The 18,619-nt window shown below is 40.5% G+C and overlaps 1 protein-coding gene across 1 annotated transcript in view; it reads right to left on the bottom strand.

Annotated features, from left to right (window-relative positions):
• Positions 1-4,521: 4,521 nt before the first annotated feature.
• raph1a (Ras association (RalGDS/AF-6) and pleckstrin homology domains 1a) overlaps positions 4,522-18,619 on the bottom strand; it is a 31,086-nt gene continuing 16,988 nt past the window's right edge. Inside the window, exons 9-19 of the mRNA XM_076154697.1 lie at positions 18,230-18,307; positions 17,966-18,040; positions 17,746-17,830; positions 16,470-16,591; positions 16,316-16,381; positions 15,041-15,184; positions 14,811-14,921; positions 13,723-13,821; positions 10,978-11,092; positions 10,753-10,886; positions 4,522-9,027 (exon numbers count right to left, since the gene is read on the bottom strand). Of these exons, the coding sequence (XP_076010812.1) occupies positions 6,676-9,027; positions 10,753-10,886; positions 10,978-11,092; positions 13,723-13,821; positions 14,811-14,921; positions 15,041-15,184; positions 16,316-16,381; positions 16,470-16,591; positions 17,746-17,830; positions 17,966-18,040; positions 18,230-18,307 (3,381 nt within the window). The 3' untranslated portion in view covers positions 4,522-6,675. The remainder of the gene's footprint in view (positions 9,028-10,752; positions 10,887-10,977; positions 11,093-13,722; positions 13,822-14,810; positions 14,922-15,040; positions 15,185-16,315; positions 16,382-16,469; positions 16,592-17,745; positions 17,831-17,965; positions 18,041-18,229; positions 18,308-18,619) is intronic.

Below are 18,619 nucleotides of genomic sequence, written 5' to 3'. Positions count from 1 at the left end.
ATATCCTTTGCTCATAAAAACAATCATAGTAAATAAATCATAGCTGAGATCATTATCTCTTGACAACACAATGGTTGTGTGGTATGTTTCCATACCTTCATACGTTGTGGCCACAAGGCAGTTATGTAGATCCGGATGCTGAACTGAGACCTCTGAAACCTGTTCATCAAACTTCAATTACAATGATATCTTTATCACCATCACAATATTCTTTCTCTTCTCTTTGTGGGATCACACTGCTTCCTGTTTGGATCAGAATGACAACAGACACTGAATCCTCCTTCAGTCGACAGTGATTTGCTTGCTTGCCAGCTTGTTCCATGGAAGATCTTCATCAGAGAAATCACCAACACTTTTTGCACATTTTTATTTAGAAATGTATTATAATGATTACGTAAATGACTATCCTAGTGTTTCTTCATAAATGTGTTTGGGTCATACAAAATTTGATTGTGCATTCAATTTCATTAGAATATCTCTCCATTTCTTGATAAATGTTTCTATTTTACACCAGTGTACCTTATAATACCATCAATAGTTATTTGATTTAGTTATATATTCATCGTGCCTTTTCAAGGAGTCTTTACTGAACCTCCAAAAGCTGTTCCAAAGACTTTTCATATACAGTAAAACGTATAACCGCAAAAAAATGCTGATATTCCTAGACAGGCAAAAGTAAGTACTATAAATAAGAAGCAGCAGCAGATCGAGCAATGTTTAAATCACACACTCTCTCTTCTCAAGAATGACCACAGCTTTGTTTGTATTAGGGGTGGCAAAATTTAACACCTGCTTGAGAGACGGCTGCAATAGTGGCCAGTCATGATAAATGGGCCGTAGCAAGCCATATGTTTGCTCTACCGCCCACTGAGAGGCGCTAGAGGAGCCCAAGTAACAGAACAAACCAACTCAAAAACAGTTTCTTTCCCTGGGCTATAAGAACCATAAATGAAAATACTCATCCTACAATTGTATGCGCAATGTCATGTAAAATGTTTGCTTCAATAAAAAAATTGCAAAAAAAGAAAATACTTGAAAGTAACTTTTCTCTGCACTTTTGTTATATACAGCATCTCAGGTGCTAAAATACTAATTTATTATTTATTATTTATCTGTATTTATTTCATTTGTATTTATTTGCATTGGCTCCGAGGTTGTGTGACTGTTTTCTTTAAAGATTTGCACCATTTCACTGCATCAGATGAAGCACTTTTTAATTTTGTTGTACTGCTCGTGCAATGACAATAAAAACATTCTATTCTATTCTATTCATATGAATACATTTCCACTCTGGCCTCCTATTTGTTCCAGCTTCATATCAGCACGCCCTAAAATACATATGAACTAACACAACCCATTTTACAGATGCAGCTTTCTCTAATTTTAAGGTCGCAAACCCCCAGAGCGCCAAGGTGGTAAGCAGTGTTCACAATAGAAGCACTAGTTTTATAATGCAAACTTGTGGTCAGTCATTTTTTAATTTGATCCTTTCAGATTATGCATTCCTACATGCAACAAAGCTTGCATAGTAGCAAAAGTAAAGTGAAAAAAAAGAGATCTAATACCACATAAGAATAAAAATCTATCTATTTAGTTTTAAAAGTACTTTGTGTCATCCAACGAATTTCATGTTTGCAATCTTGCAAATGACTTTCCAGACCAGGGAGGCATTTTATTTTATGTGCCCTAAATATGTCAGTTTGCTTAAAAGCTTTTATATTGTCAAATCACATCATTATTTTCAATTCTTATATATTTTAATACTAAAATATGATTAGAAAAAGCTTACACTGTAGATAAAAACATATTGCATTGGCAAGGCAAAATAGCTGTGTAAATCCCATAGGGCCTGATTCACAGTTGGTGACCATATTGGGGCGTATAAGGGGGACCAGTTAAGTTAAAAGATCTGCAGATCTAGGACTTGTTTTCCAGAGATTTTGCAATGTCTTCAAGTCTCTCTCAATAAAACAAGCACCTGCCTGTAATGTTCCCAAGACCTGTACAACAGAAAATCACACTGGTTAAACAGAATTAAAAGATTTGTTTTGTAAAATAATACACAGAACATATTCATTGGTACTCAGAGCAATTTCCCCTGTCAAAGTGTGTGGATTAACTCTATTTAAGACATACTGGCTATGCTGGCCACGCCTACATACCCATAAAAGTGCATGCATACTTGAGTCTCTTGATGGAGTTAATTGAAATCCATCTCCGAGTGGCCTAAGATGGAGAGATACTGTAGCTATGCTCTACACACAGAATTAGATGTCTGCATCTAGATCAGGGGTCTCCAACCTTTTTGCCTCCGGAACTACTTTGAAAAAATTATAGTGTCCGAGAGCTACTCCTGTTTTACATTATTCGTAACATTTATCCACATGGCTGATTCTCCATCCAAAACAGCTGAATAAGCGTCTTTTGTGTGAACATTTACAAAATGTTGATATCCTGTCATGTCTCGCCATGTTATAGTTTAGTTCAGTGTTTGTCATGTCCTTAAATCATAGTCGTGCCATGTTATAGTTTAACTTTAGTTCATGTTCAGTGTTCAAGTCATGTCCTTAAATCATAGTCACGCCGTGTTATACTTTAGTTCATGTTCAGTGTTTAATGTCTCGTCCTTGTTTCACGTTATGTTAAGTACCGTCACTCATGTCTTGTGATCGTCTGCCCCGCCCTTGATTGTTGTCACCTGTGTCTCATTACCTCATGTATATGTAGTCCATGTCTCCCCTTGTCCTGTGCCAGTTTGTCTTGCAAAGTCATGTATATTCTTGTAAAGTCATGTCGAGTTGAGTGTTCAAGTCCAAGTATCACGTCAAGTCAACTTTTTGGCCTCATGTATATATTTGTAAAGCCTTGTTTATCAAGAGTAAAGGATATTTTGTTATATGAAGCCCTTCGTGAGTCGTGCATTTGGATCCTGCGCTTTTTGTGCCGAGGTTCCATAACATATCCAACACTCACATTTTGTATCAAAATACACTTCAATTCAGCAACGTGAGCTCGTTTTTTTCTGTATACATTTTTGGTGTTAAGCTCACACTAATAAATTCACATCATATTAATCTCATAAAAAAACAAAACAATGTTATTAATTATTTTACCAATACTACACCTTTCACATTTGTCTGTCCACATATCACTGTCACAATTTCCCTTCACATTTCATGTAATTCAGGAAATTGTCTGTAGTTCCCATATCATCTGTGCTTCACATGCATCCAGTCTGTTCTGATGTTAGTGAGATGACAGAGTGCAATACTATTCATTCATGAGGAATTAAAATAGTTTTGGAATGTTCTTGCAGTGAAGCACGTTCTCTGTCGTACAGTTTGGTGTGTTTTCCTGTTTGGAAGAACATACACTGGATCGAGAGCCTGGGTGGAGCTTCTAAATGAGTTGACTTGACTGCAGAACAAGACCTTTTTAACACCAAAATTGCAGTAAATGGATGAATTTCCATTGATCCTCTCCATATTTCATCTGGCACAGGAAGGGACAATAGAAAGCTTGGTCTGCTTCTCCAAAATGTCAACAACCCTATAGAAGCTCTGTTGGTTTGATCTTTATGAACACAGTGTGCATCTTTACATATTAAGGACTTCAACCAAGTTCATTCAATGCCTCCCAGCAGTGGATAGAATTCAGGCCAAAACTGAATGTGACATTTTCAATTTTTCAAAAATGCACTGAGCTGACAGCAGCAGCCAGAAGGAAATACAAATAATAAACACAAGATCTCTACTTTATTTAGACTAAGGACTCTGCTTTACTAAAAATTACAAATATAACAGTTATTGGTGGTAAGTATTATACAAACAGTGTTGGAATGTTTCAATACTCCAACTCTAATTTTCCTTTGTATTATCATGTACGGAATATCAACTATGGAAGTAACAACAAGCCTCTGAGTGCCATTTTCTGAGGTTTAACCAGACTTTTGTCAAGCAAGAGGGCTCTGTGTTTTCCAGTGCCCTTTTTACTGAGTAACTGACCATTTATCCCTCATAACATCTTTGAGTTTCTATCTTCTACAGTTACCCAGGTGAGACACAAGGGTTTTGGCTCAATTTGCTGAATTACACAATGGGAAGTCTGATGTACAGATTTGTACAGATTTGACAAGATGTGTAATGACAGTTCTGAAACATCTGGATGCTGATTAAGACTGAACATTTTCCTTAAACTTTGCAATCCACAGCCTCCTTACACCTGGAAAGTCATCCTCCACACTAGAAGTGTAGCTATAATTTACTTTGTTGTATTTATTCACGACAACCATTTTGTCTGTTGTCCTTGAGCAAGACAATGATTGTTTGCGATATGAACACACTTTATTTTCCTGCATGGCAAATACATCTAAGATTTAATGTTAAAACCAATTAAAATGTATGTGTACAATTACTTCACAGTCACAAAAACAAATCTATGATAGTCCATTGTTGCTACTGGTTGCACTGGTGGTGACCTCTGACCCACAAAGGTATTCAGACTACTGATCAGCTGATATCATTGTTTAATGTATGTCTTCAATAATACAGTGTTTATTTAAAACACGTCTTCCAGTTAAATGAATTCACCCTCTTCAGCACCACAGACAGCTCCCTTGGGAAGCTATTAACACTGTTCTCAATCGAAAAAAAAGAAAAGAAAACACTCCTTAATGGAGAACAACCATTAATGGGAAAAGGGGCCAGAGACAGATTTTCTTTTCTGTTTATCTCACCATAGAACCTGTGTTAAGCAAAACAGAGCTAAACTAATTTACTGACTAATTTATACATGAATTCATTCAGTTAGCAGGTAACTAACCAAACCTGACACAAATAACAGTTTTGGTGCACTTCTCTTCTTTAAGCATATGTATTTAAGGGTGGATCACACAGATAGAGGGCAGGTAAATCATAGAAGCAGATAATCACATATTCCGTTGAATTTACTAAAGTGTCGGGGGTCAATAAGCGGGGGTCAATTCTGCATGGCATTTCTCCACCTCATAAGAGTAGGAGCAAAGTTGTGTTAAAGATTGCCTGTGCTTTGTTGCACATTGTCCCTGGTGCACAATCCCATCAATTTCCCCATATCCAAAGCAGATATCTTAAAATAGGAGTTTTGTGAAATTTCCAAAATACACATTCTATGAATGTGCAAGTTGTAGTAGTGATGCAACCCACAGAATCACAAATGTGATAAAGTTAGCTTAGTCTTTGACAGTTTTTACCTTCAGGAACAGCAACATCTATGGGATTAGAAGCAGATGCCTTTTAAAAAAAAGTTCTGGATTCCTGTTGCATGGCTATTATAAGTGACAGATTTGTTATTAGCAGCCGGAGCTGAATTGTGTTCCTGTAAAATGTTTTGAATTACTTTATTGATTAGTATTGGGATTTTAACATCACTAGATGTTATGGATTTAGATTCCAATTTATTTTCCAAGCTTGTTGGGGCTCCATGTAGGATAGATTCCACGGTTTAACTGCGCCTTCAAAACTATGTGCATAGTAGGCGGGCACATCTGCTGATTGCATAATTAGCTGCAAACTTATTAAATTAAAATTTAGATTTCTTGCTAGTTGCAATGACACTCTCAATCTCACATTCAACCCTGGATGTTTCATGTAGGTACATCTGGTCCAGACAGGACCAGATATACCTGCAGAGGTTTAGGTTCAGAGGTCAAAACTGCTTTTTGTAAGTTAAGCAAGATAACATTTTTATTTAACAGGTTGAATGTGTTTGTGATAAATGATAATGAAAAAGAAGAAAATGTGTTTTTCTCATGTGCGATGGAATTGACTTAAATTTCAAAATGTGCAAACTGTTGTAATCTGATGATAACATAGTAACTGGCTGATTCTCTAGCTAACAAAGTGACTATTTACAAAAAACATCTGTTAGATTTGAGAGAAACTGGCTAGTGGCAAGTATGAAACTAACTTCACCAACTGATCAGCCTTGAAGCACTTAATTTCAATGAGTAGGATAAGGAGAAATAAGGTAATAAGGTAAAAAAGTGTCATCAGTGCAGTTGTCTAATGTACGGTAGCTTGATAACACAGGTCAACACTTTGACAGACTTGGAGAATCCAGAGAAACACTTCCCTTTTCTTTTTCTCTTCAACACTTGTTTGAAATTAAAATAATTGTAACAAGAACATCTTTCTGGTATTAAATCATCTTATAAATATAAAATCACAAAGTTTGAAATATATGGATATACTTTATATACATATAAGCTCCCTCCAATCACACCCACTCCACCCAATTAACAAAACACACATTTCCTTTACACATTATGTCTTTTTTTTTTTGTCTTAAATTCCTTCCTTTTACGGGCCATAGCCTTCATCCTTCATGCCTTAACAGAGTAATAGTACTTTCGTTGCTCCATGCGTACTGCATTCTGCAGGATCACTTATATTGCAGGAAAGGTCTATATTGCCATTGTCATTTAAGTGTTGTCTTTTACATTTTGCCCTTGGCAAAGCTGTACAGACATTATGAAAAACCAGGATGATAATTGCAGTAATAATGGTAATAATAGGAGTGATGATAATTAGATATTTAGAGATGGAAAAGGATTTGCTACTTGCACCAGTGTTGGCTTGGTTAGCATGAGAGGAGAGACAAACAAGTTTGACAAATTGGAGGTTATGTCTGTACTCTTCACCAATCACTGGTCAGTTTGGTACTTTGGTCCCGCTTTGGAGGGGCAGGAGGTGGGCCTCGCCGCAGAGTTGCATAGGCTGAGATGTTGGTATGTTTGGTTGAGTGGGAGTGTTTGTGGTGGCGAGAGAGGGTGTGGGAGTGTGCTCGGACCCCCTGCTCCTGCTGGAGCTCAGGGGGGGGAAGTGGGAGGAGCGCCATGTCATCCATAGTGGCCATGGGTTCCATTTTGGTGGGGCAGATAAGATGGGAAGAAGTCAGCGAGGTATGGCGAGACACTGACTTCCTCTTCAGGGTGCGGTTAAGGTCCTCCAGAAAATGGGGCTGCAGCGCCAGGGGGGCAAGCACTGGTGATTTTGGGGCAGTGGGAGGAACATGAGAAGAGGAGCAAGAGGACAGGGAAGGAAGAGTGGTCTGAGAGAGAGGAGGAGGGGAGAGGGGGACTGAAGTTGTACCATCATATTGTGTTGTGTTGCTGCTCCCCCAGTTCAACATTGGTTGAGAGACTGTCCCCTTCTTCAACAAGCCTTGTTTCCTTGATAATGATGAGGAAAAGGAGGTTGCGGTTACTTTAGGTGGTGGCATCTGAGGCTGAGGGTTCACCACAGCAACCTTAGCAGGGTGATGAAACTCCGATAGGTGAGGTGGAAGTGGGAAAAGTTCTGAGTCACTTGGGGGAGGTGGGAAGAAGTCAGGGGAACAGTGAACATGTGGCATTTGAGAGGGAGGAGGTGGAGGAGGAGGTGAAGGGAAGTCAGAGGGCTGTTGATGCAAACCTGTCTGCAGCCCTTGGAGTGCCAAAGGAAGGTTTGCTAAGTTCAGCCTCCCTGGCTTGGGAAGTGCAGAAGAAGGTGCAGAGAAATCTTTTAAGGAACAGCCAGTTGTTGATGAGGAGCTGGATGACATGTCAGTTTGAGATGCTTGACCAAACTTGCTGACCAAGCTCTCAACCTTCTTTGGCCTATCATCCTGGATCTCACCTGATAAGTTGGACCAGATAGAAGAGGCTCTCTGTGGGGCTGGTGGTGGCCCACGCTTAGTGGAGCTGGAAGGTGTTTTGTTCATGGGGGAGGTTGTTGTATTAGATGATGACAATGTAGGTGGAGGGGGGAAGTCAGACAAGGAACTCTCAGGAGGAGGTGGGGGGAACTGTGGGGACTGGGGAGAGACAACACCCCCTGCCTGCCACTTTGCTTTAGTCTTGACTGCTGGAGGAGACGTAGGGGTAGTGAACTTGGACCCTTCCATGCAGTTGGATGCAGGGACAGGGGAAAGTGCAGAATTTCCTGGGAAGTGACTGACTATCTGTTTGACCAAAGAGGTAGTCTCTGGGATAGAGATGCAAGCAGAGGAAGAAGGAGGAGAGAGGGCAAGGGTCTTGGAGCAGAGGCTGTGCTGCTTCGGCAGGGTTGGAGGTGGCTGACTGGGAGAGTGTCCTGTTGAGAAGCTTTGCTGTTTTTTAAATGATCCATGGGCACTATGGGCAGGAGTTGGGGACACAGGAGAGAGGGCAGTTGGTAGGGAGGAGGGACCTGAGGGTTTGGGAGCAGTTGGAGGGGGTAAACCACCAGTGAAGGTTTTAGGGGGTGCAGGAGGGGGCACAGTTGGTGATAGAGGCTGGACAATCTGTAGGGAAGAAGGTGGAGAAAGTTCAGCAGGGGGTGGAGGAGGAGGGGAATCATCTTCAGTCATGGGCAGGGTAAAGTCATACACCATGTGAGGAAACTTCTGTGCCAGGAACTGTTGGAGGTCAATGTTGGAGAGAGAAGTGCAAGAGCTTGGAATAAGCTCTGGAGGAGGAGGAAGAGGTAGGTCATTGACATCCAAGCTCTCCGGCAGACGAGATAGAAGATATGAGGAGTCCTGTGTCTCCTTGTCGAATGGAGGTGGTAGTGGGAGACAGGAGGGGCTTGGCAGACCAAGCTTAACCAAAGACATGTCTGAACCAGTAGCCAACACAGAGGGTGGAGGGGGAGAAGGAGCAGATGGTGCCAGAGGAGAGGAGGTGCTGTAGGTAGCAGGGAGGCTGTTGTAGTTAAGTTTGGTAACCTGGGCAGATGGGACAGCTGGCTGTGTCCTGGACTGACTCTGGCTCTGCAGGCAGGCCAGAGTGCTGTATTTGACATTGCTGGAGGGAGCAATCGGCTGATGACCTGGGGTGTCAACTGGGAGAGGAGGGGAAGGTGGAGAAGGCAAGGACAGAGAAGAGGAGGGATCCTCAGTCAGGATGAGGCTGTCACTACAGCTGCTCAGTGATGTAGGAGTCTGATGCTGGGAGAGAGGAAGAGGTTGGGAAGATATTGTCGGGATCTCGACTAGAATAGGCCTACTGATAGGATCGATCTTCATCATCTAGAGTTTGAAACAGAAAGAAGATGAAGAAGAGGATGAGGTAGCGGTGATAAGTAGATTGATAGTATATAGGGAGAGATAGAATAAAAAAGAAGCAGAGGACAGCAAAACAGAGAGAGGGAAGTTGGGAGAGAAAATTGTAAATAAGAGGGTTAAGAAAGAAAAGGAGAGGAGAGGAGGGGGTGAGGAGAGAAAGAGGGAGGGGAGGGAGAAAGAAATTGTTATCAAAAGGAACAAACCCAGGCTAAAATATACATCTTATCGGAAACCAAAAGATCCAAAACAAGATGCAGAAGTCAAACACGAAACAGAAAAGACAGAAAAAACACAGTGATGTCATCTCCATGCACACACAAGGGCTGGATTAAACCCCTAAGCCGATGCATTCACAGACAGCTGCGGACAGCCCAACGTGCAGTAGTTCTGATTACACTGATTGGAGTCCATTTGGAGTACTCGATCCACACATGCACAGTGGATCGGTGCCCAGCGTATTTACAGATAGGAGTGTGGTTTGATTCAATGTAAAAACTCTGACAAACAAAGTACAAAACATGCAAAACACCACAACGCAAAGAAGATATAATAACTGTCCATTTACTTTTCAAGTACTTATTTTTGCTGCTTCTTACTTGCGTTTATAAATCAGTATCTCCAATATTTCAATTTCTGCAGATACACACTCTTCTCTTTTCCCAAACTCTGGGCAATTTCTCTCTGCAAGTTATTGCACATATGGACGTCTTTGTACTATTTAATGAGGTATTATAAATATGCAAGCAGCGACGGACCGCTTCGCACAACCTCTCTTCAAAAATATCTTTGATGTGTGTTTTCCAATACACGTGCATTTGGTGCCCTTGTAGCGGACTCACACAAAAAAATGTAAGTATTTTAAACGTATCGATTCTTAACTGTGTTAAAAGAGTTCTAATAGTGTCCAACAAGCTGGAGAAACATTTATCATCGATTTATCTGGCATCAGCAAGACTTGTTGAGACTGAACCAGTTTGGTATTGTAGTACTTGTTTACGTACAACCTAATGGAGAGTGTGGAACTGTGTTACTATAATTTGAAACCGTTATACATCATATATATATATATACAGAATTAAAGAGTTGGTTCCAAGACTTGATGACAGATTCTGGTATTGTGAAAAGGGATCTTATCAAATATTTAAATGAAACAAAAAGATGGAAATACTACAGTATTATCATTAATTTGCTGTCTCCTCCACATGTTTCAAAAAAAGTATCTAATAACTGTTTTGTGAGGCTGTAAGTTGTTGGTCAGGAAACAAGGCAAGTCAGAATTGTCTGACTCTGATGTTTCTATGCTAACAATTTGTTAGATAAATAGTTTAGGCTGGTAAATGTTTGGTCATATCATAGAACAACACATCCCACATGTGAATGGTTCAGGCAAGAAAGTGTGTTCTAGCCATTTCATCTTTCACTGTTTAATCATGAATGTTTTCTGTTAAGTCTGTGAAGTTAGTGATAGATATTAGACACATAGCAGTCTGACTTATTATGATAGTGAGTGAGTGACATCCAGGATTCAATTAGTAGAATTTTATTAAAAGTAAAGTAGAATAACATTAAAAGTAGTTCAGTTCAAACAAATGCAGTTTTATAGAAATTAAAATAACTACAACCTTTGCACAAATGGTAGTTTAATATGAATTGTAGAAGAATTTATGGATAGTGTTTGTGCGCGTTTACCTCCCCCTGTGATCCTCTCCTCCAGGCATCCAAGAAGATCTTAGAGCTTACAACACTCTGGGATCGCGTATGGCCTGATGATATATTCTCTGACCCACCACTGTCTGATTGGCTGGAGTGGATGGACTGGGGCTCTAGAGCATTGGGGGTGAAGGAAAAGTTCATTTGTGTTTAAAATAAGAGTAAGTAATAATAATAATAATCAGACCGACACATACAACAGACCTGCAAGGCTTGAGGAGCTGGATCCTGACTTATTGGAAGACAGGGAGGAGCGGTCCCAGCCCATCTCAGTCTTCCTCATTGCCTCCTGGAAGTTGCTATACAGCTGTTTCCCATACTAACAGGCAGACAGACAGTCAGACAGACAGAGAGAGATGGAGGGATTTTATCGTCCACTACTGTCAGGTGAAATTACAAAGTTTGCTCATTGCTCTTCCTGCTTTAACTTCTATTGTTTGGCTGTTACACTGGTTGAGAATAAGACATGTGTTTGTCACAGGTCCTTGGCAGTCACAGCACTGCTTATGTTAGTACCTGCATACATACTTTTTTGACCACATGAAAAACAGTTTGGAAGTAGGAACCTAGAAGCTCTGCCATAGCTCAGTCTCAAGCCTTCTGTTCAGCCCTACTTTCATGTGACTGACAGAGGAGACAGATCCTGTTCACACCGAGTCCAGCAAGAAAAAAAGGCAAGAAAAAAATGAATAACTTCAAAAAGGACCTTCATGGGGCTGGCACAGGCAACAACCTACATGTAGCCCTATGGGGATTTGGTGTATTTTTATTCTGTTTGTCTTATTCTGAAAAGTGAAATTAATACCGTTAAAAGTTAAATAATGTCTACATGCCTTAAAGACTGTATAGGTTAAAATACAGCTATCGGAGGTGAGCCGGTAGGTTTATAGGTTTTACTTGAACATTTGTTGTGTATATGTAAATTTCTACTGTTTTGCTCTTATTCGCTCAAATAAATTGTTAAACGTATTTCATTGTTCACCTTTGCATATATCAAAATATAGCTTATTGGTTCACAATAATATAAGTAGTATATACGTCTGTTGCACAACACAATAGCATTAATCACCTTAATTAGTTTAGAATTCGGGCAGCGCATTCTTACAAAATAGCCAGGGCGGCTAAAGGGCGCTACATACAGATCAGGGGTTTAGTGTCTTGCTCAACACCCAGGAATTTAACTTCTTCTTGGAACACGAACAGACTAATGAGAAAGCAAATGCTACATGTGAAATGATTGGATACATGGTACCCCTGAAAGACTTTCAGAAGGGACAGGAAACGACAATTTACAACCTGACATTTTCCCCCCAGAATTTTTATCTTATTCAGAGCTTTTGTATGTCCAAAATGTCATCGGGGCGAGCAGTGAGCTTTACTTAAGACAAAGAAAGAATTTCTGTAATTATAGCAGATAAATCTGGGGAACAAAAAGTCAGAATCCAATGTGATTGCTGGTGTGAATCAATTAAAAATCATTCAATTTGTGAGGGACATCCTCAACACAAGATTGCAAGCTGTTGCAAATGCCTCTTGTGGGAGAGTAAGAAAAGATGTGTGAAAGGTATATAATCTATTTAAATGTATTTGGTAATATTGTTGTCTTAACTGTCAATGATGTCGATCTCCCTCTGTGTGTGTGTGTATGTAGCTTTGCCTGATCAAACTGTCCGCTATTGCTGACTCAGCCCAACTTACGGCACCAGTTAAAGCTTCAGTTCAAAAACATATGTTACAAAACAAGCAAACTGGCTTCATGCCTCAGGCACACGCCGCTGTCTCCCCAAATGCCCACACATTTACAAAAAAGTTTGTTGCACTTTTTTTTAGATGTGTCTTTGCATTCACGCAGACATCACCGTGCCAGAAAGTTGGTAATTCGCAGGTCAAACAATGTTACTAAAGGCTCTGGAAGAAAGACTTTCTCGAAGAAAGAGTCTTTATAGCCCCAGCTAACATTCCCAAACACAACGCTGTCTGCAGGCACAATACAAAAACTTACACTGACGTGGAAGTTCTGGAAACTCTGTGAACCTTGTGGTGGAAAACTCTTTGCATGCACAGTCGTCTCATAACATACATCATGGTTGATCAAACTTTGCAGTGAAGCTGGGCTGGGGCGGCAGTAGCTCAGTGGGTAGCGCTTCCACTTGGGAACCGGACGGTAGCCGGTTCGAGTCCCTGCCAAGGTGCCCCTGAGCAAGGCACCAAACCCTCAATTGCTCCCCCCTCTGTAATGGGTGGTAATGTAATGTAAGTCGCTTTGGATAAAAGCGTCTGCTAAATGATGGTAATGTAATGTAGCTCAGTCCATAGGGATTCAGCTTGGGAACCGGAGGGTCGCCGGTTCAAGTCCCATAAGTTGACTGGTAGCTGTTGAGTTGCCAGTTTGCCTCCAGGGCACTGCCAAGGTGCCCCTGAGCAAGGCACCGAACCCCCAACTGCTCTATGGGCGCTGTTTAATGGCTGCACCCCCTCTGTAATGCATGTGTTTGTGTGTGTGTGATATGAGGGGGTGCAAGATAAATTTCAATTTTGCATGCAAAATGATGATTAATAAAGAGTATCCTTGTATCTTAAGTGTAGCCAGCTGAGCTCACCTCAACATCAATCTGTTTGTATCATGTTATGGAAAGTCTGTATCTGATTCTATGTTTTCCGGATGTTTTCTTGTTTCTTGGATGATTTTTCTTGTCACTCTGACAAAAGAGAAATAAAAATCTAGGGTGCTCAAAATTGTTTGATTTGTTTGTTTCAATTAATGTTTGTTTCGAAATCCTCTAGTCCAATATTTTCTTGAGAAAAAATCTGACTTGACGTGAACAGGTCTAAAGTGCTGATGATAAGCTGCTGCTATGGTTACTACAGTTACAGCGGTCTGATATTTCAAGGACTTAAGCACAAACATTGTTATTGTTGAATAGCAGCAGTTGCAGCACACAATGTTACCTTGGCGATGCGGATGCTGTTGATCCACTGGTGGAGTGTTCTGACATCATCACAGCAAAGGTACTTGAGGTACTGAGACTTCTTCTGAATCTGAGGGTGCTGGAAACATAGCATGCACACACACACATACACAAGTACTTCCATCTTATTTCCATTTAGATTCAAAAGATGCATAAATGAATGAATATATATATAGAACTATTTTAAGGATTGAAAAATATGCGAAAAGCATGTTCAAAATATAATTAATGCACAGTATAATATGGGCATATTATGGTAAAATGGCTATTTGTTATCTGTTGGGTTCAGGTTTAAAAGTCAAGTGAGTCTCTGGCCTCTGATATATTAGCTTCTTGAGTAAACATACACAGCAATAAACAGTAGAAAGTTAAGTCTCTAACTTTTCTTGCCGACCCTCCCAAAACATCCAGCTCCTTCACCCTTCAGCACTAAAGCCAGGCTCCCTGTGGCCTTACTCTCATTCACAACTGTGACATCATCTCCCACTACTGTCATTTGCTAATGCAAATAAAACTAAATTCAAAAAGTAAACGAAATTAAGCACCCTATGCACATGCAGGACCTCAAACAGTGTTTCTGCCAAATTTGGAGTCAATCAGAGGAATGATGCTCGTTGCAACTCCGGACAAACAGATAAATGTCCAAACAAACATACATGTGCGATCCAATTATAGTAGTATATAAGATATGACATTATGACATGAGATTTGACATTGCACCAAAAAAAGGAGTAATTACTGTATACTACTGTAGGTGGAATTGTGATATTGTATTGTTACAAACTACTGTCTAGTAGTAATCTGTCCCTAATGGGAGGCAGTGGCTCAGTGGGTAGTGCTTCCGCTTTGGAACCGGAGGGTCGCTGGTTCGAGCCCCTGCCGAGGTGCCCCTGAGCAAGGCACCGAACCAGCAATTGCTCCCCCTCTGCGAAGGGTGGTAATGTAATGTAAGTCGCTTTGGATAAAAGCGTCTGCCAAATGATCGTAATGTAATGTAATGTAATGTAATCTCAACACATCACTCCTGTGTGTGTGTGTGTGTGTGTGTGTGTGTGTGTGTCTATGTACCTTCAGCACAATGCAGTAGTCAGTAGGAGCTTTGTACTTGCTCTTGTAGTCCTGGCCATGGTAGATGTTTATGTGGTCCAGCTGAAGGAAACACACCAGGTCTCTGGATACCTGATCAAAAATAAAAGATCTTCTGTTTTACATCATATCATGTATCATTTATTTTCTATATTGTTTCCCAGCTTTATTTCCTAACTCACACATGCACTCATACAGACATACATACATACCTTAGGCTTGCCCTTAGGGACATAGTAGATGCCAGATGCCCTGAGGAGGAAGTAACGTTTCTTCCATGACTTCTTCCCATCCTCCTTCAGCCATAACACTCCCTCCATCTCTGGAACGGACACAGAACTGCCACCAAAACACTCCTAATACACATGCAGAAGCAGAAAGTTATTGTTAAGTTAGCAATTATTGAAGAGTTACTAAAGTATTTCCTTGTGTACATGTCGAGTAAGCACACATACGTATAGCACTGTTTCAGATGTAAAATTTTACTATATTCCAAGTTTTGCCCTTACTGAGGAAGCACAGAATGACATTGTCAGAGTCTGTAAGCCAGCAAACACCTCTTCTTCTTCTTCCAGTGTTCTGTGTCATTTGGATTGCTTCTCCAAACTTGATTTCTGAAATAAGTCTCTGCACTGTTGCTCTGTTCGTGATATTACATCCAGTCGAGGCTGGTAAATGGTTTCCCATCTGCAATGTAATCACACAGGGCCACCTGTATATCTATTCTGTATGTATTTATATAAGGGGAATGTGGTAAAATGGAAATATTGTTACTGTAATGAATGCCACATTAAGAATTCTCCTGATTTTTGTATGATTTTATTATTGTAATCCTTTCTGATTTTAATTATTATTGTGTGTAAACTTCAATTGTGTGGTCAACCTTTCAGTTCGGGTTCCTAAATGTTGGCTAGCTTGCCCCATGGCCGATAGAATAGAGTAGATGAGAATAGAATAGAAAGTTTATAGGGTCAAATCACACATGCGAACATGTCACAATGTTGTTACTGTGAGCTTCAACTCCATTGTTTAAAAGCATGATGACAGTATTCTCTGATTTCAGTGTTTGGCTCCTTGTCTGTGGCTGGTATTGTGTCCCAACTTCACCAGCCAGGGAGTATTTGCCTCATTCTCATCTCCACAGTCCAACTTGTCATAACACGGCAATTCACCAGGCATACAGTCCAGTCCAGAAAAAGAACAGATTATAGACATTTAACAATATTATCTCATTAAATGTGACACGCATTTAATGCTTATTCAATACTAAATAATACTTGTGACTGTTATTGCACTTTGAAGGAAAGAGTCAGAGTCAGAACATTCACATTATGATGAAATGTGTTAACAGTCAGACTGCTTGACCCGACTCTCAACTATCAACTTTTGTTCTACTGTTTACTACGGAATCACTGACAGAAACCTTCTGTCACCTTCCAGGACTGGGTGAAGAAATAGCTGGGGGTAAGAGGAGAAAACAAACAAACCTCTAAGAGCGCCTCTTTGTTTCTTTCAGTCATCTCACTAGTCTCCTTCCGTCCCAACAAATGATTCTGCAGGTGACAGAGAGAGGGATAAGAAAGCTTGTCTGGATGATTGTGTGTGTGTTTGTGTGTGCGCGTGCCTGTGTGTCTTTGTTACCTGTGGGTTTTTAAACACAGCATACTTTTCCATGCGTTCGATGAACATTAGGCGATTCTGGCTGTCTCTAGTCCAGTTCAGCAGATTCTCTACCAGGTTTTCATGATCCTCAAAGATCCGCTCTGCACAAATCCAGCAAAGGGGGAGAAGGAAGAGAGAGATAGACTGAAAAAGGATATGATACCAAAACAAGTTGATGTTTTCTACCTGTTCTGATCTACTAGTCTTAACTAAAAAGCAGATGCAGCCTCCAGTAAATTCTCCTTTAAAAATTGACTTTTGAGGGAACCAACATTTTCATTTAAAAAGAAGTCTCCAGGATAGTTTAACAAACTATGCATTTATGGTGTCACTATAACATACTATTGTTTCAATTTCACTCGTGATAAATTTTTGTCTGCCTCTACTACATTAAGCCCATCAGCCATGCACATCAGTCAGCACTGTATGGATTCACACCTGCATACTTGTTAACATTTGCATTTGATCAAACAGATCAGATTGCATCCCAATAATACTGCATTCTTATATGAACATGTGTTTTGGATAAAATGTCTGCCCCCCCCCCCCCTTGCTATGGTTCTTCTTCTCTTCATCACTCAGAGAGACACACATTTCAAATCGTAAATTTCCAATTTCAATGCTTCATTAAAAGCATTAAAACTTCAGTCTTGAAGAGTCCAACATTGCACCAAAAAGAGGGGTAAATAGTGTGATATACCAGAGGTAATACAGCAGCAATCTATCCCTAATCTCAACACATCACTCCTTTATATTATACTGCTGAGCAGAGGCCCTGAAGATTGAGGGTACAATCACATGCATCATTGCTCTGGACCTAGATAAAGACTGAGTTTGAGTGTGTGTGTGTGTGTGTGTGTGTGAGAGTGTGTGTGTTTGTTAGAATGTGCTCACACACACATCCCTCCCCCAAGAGAAAGCTGTATCTCTGTGTGTGTGTCAAATGATTGCAGTTGCAATTGCTTGAAATTACTCACGTTGTCCGGACAACAACTATGTGGTGAATCACCTCAAATCAGGGCACAGATAACTGATCCCCTCCATATGAACAGTTTTTCGGGTTAGAGTTAGTATTAGTTAGTATTATAATGTTTATAGCAGCTATGGTCCAGATAGTATACAGAAGTCAACACAATGTCCTCTTAAGCATATAGGGCCGCAATATGTGACCCTACCTACGAGTCCACTCAAAACTGTATTTCCTCTGATGCGTGCGCGTGTGTGTGTGTGTGTGCGCGTTTGTGTGTGTACCTACCCATCTGTAGCTCGCTGATAGTTTCCACCAGGGACCAATCTGGACTGTAGCCACAGTGAGATTTCTCAAGCAAGCTGTCCAAAACCTGAAGAGCAGAAGACACTTTGAGATCTATTATTAATAATACTCATAACAGATACTATGACAGCAGTGCTTCAGCTACTATGACTTCTAACTATGGCATCTAAACTGCTGGTGGAAAATGAATTGAGAGTCATACCTGTCTGACTGTCTGTCTTTCGTCAACCATCATCGTCTTTGAGCTCTCATCTGACAAATGAACACGGATCACCAGCTATGGAGTGAAAAAGAGTGTATATGTGAGCTTGGCGGTATACAGTATTGAGTTTTAGCGATATGGCATACCAGACCACGCCGGCCTACATTCACCCCTACATTCACACACATACAGTAAAGTAAGTGTAAGTGTAACTGAGTAAAAGTAAGTGTTTGTCTCTTTGTCTAGATCTGTAGCCATACTCACCTTCTTAACCTGGGCTTCCTTGATTTTCTCCAGAGCAACTCGGATATTCTCTGCCTTCAGCTTGGCAGCTTGCTCCTCCTGCGTGCGCACCCACACACACGTGCAGACACCGCCACACACACACACACACACACACACACACAGGGACAATGGGAGAAATAAAAACTACTGTATAAGATAACCAGGTATTCCTACAAAACTCATTCCTCCCATTCATCCATTCACCTGATTTTTCCAACAGGAATTAATTTTTCAAGGGATTTCTCTACCAGTTAAACAGGCAATGCTTCAGTGTCTGTTTTGTGTAGAGTCAAACTACAAAATTGTGTTTTTAAAATAATGAGAATAACCTCTGTGTTTTCAGTCTGGTCAGATGGCTGTGCCCCATTT

This window comes from Genypterus blacodes, unplaced genomic scaffold (genome assembly GCF_046128005.1).
Source record: "Genypterus blacodes isolate CSIRO-AG114 ecotype Tasmania unplaced genomic scaffold, CSIRO-AGI_Gbla_v1 ptg000008l_1, whole genome shotgun sequence".
Taxonomy (NCBI): Eukaryota; Metazoa; Chordata; class Actinopteri; order Ophidiiformes; family Ophidiidae; genus Genypterus; species Genypterus blacodes.
This window is presented reverse-complemented; position numbering and strand designations above follow the sequence as displayed.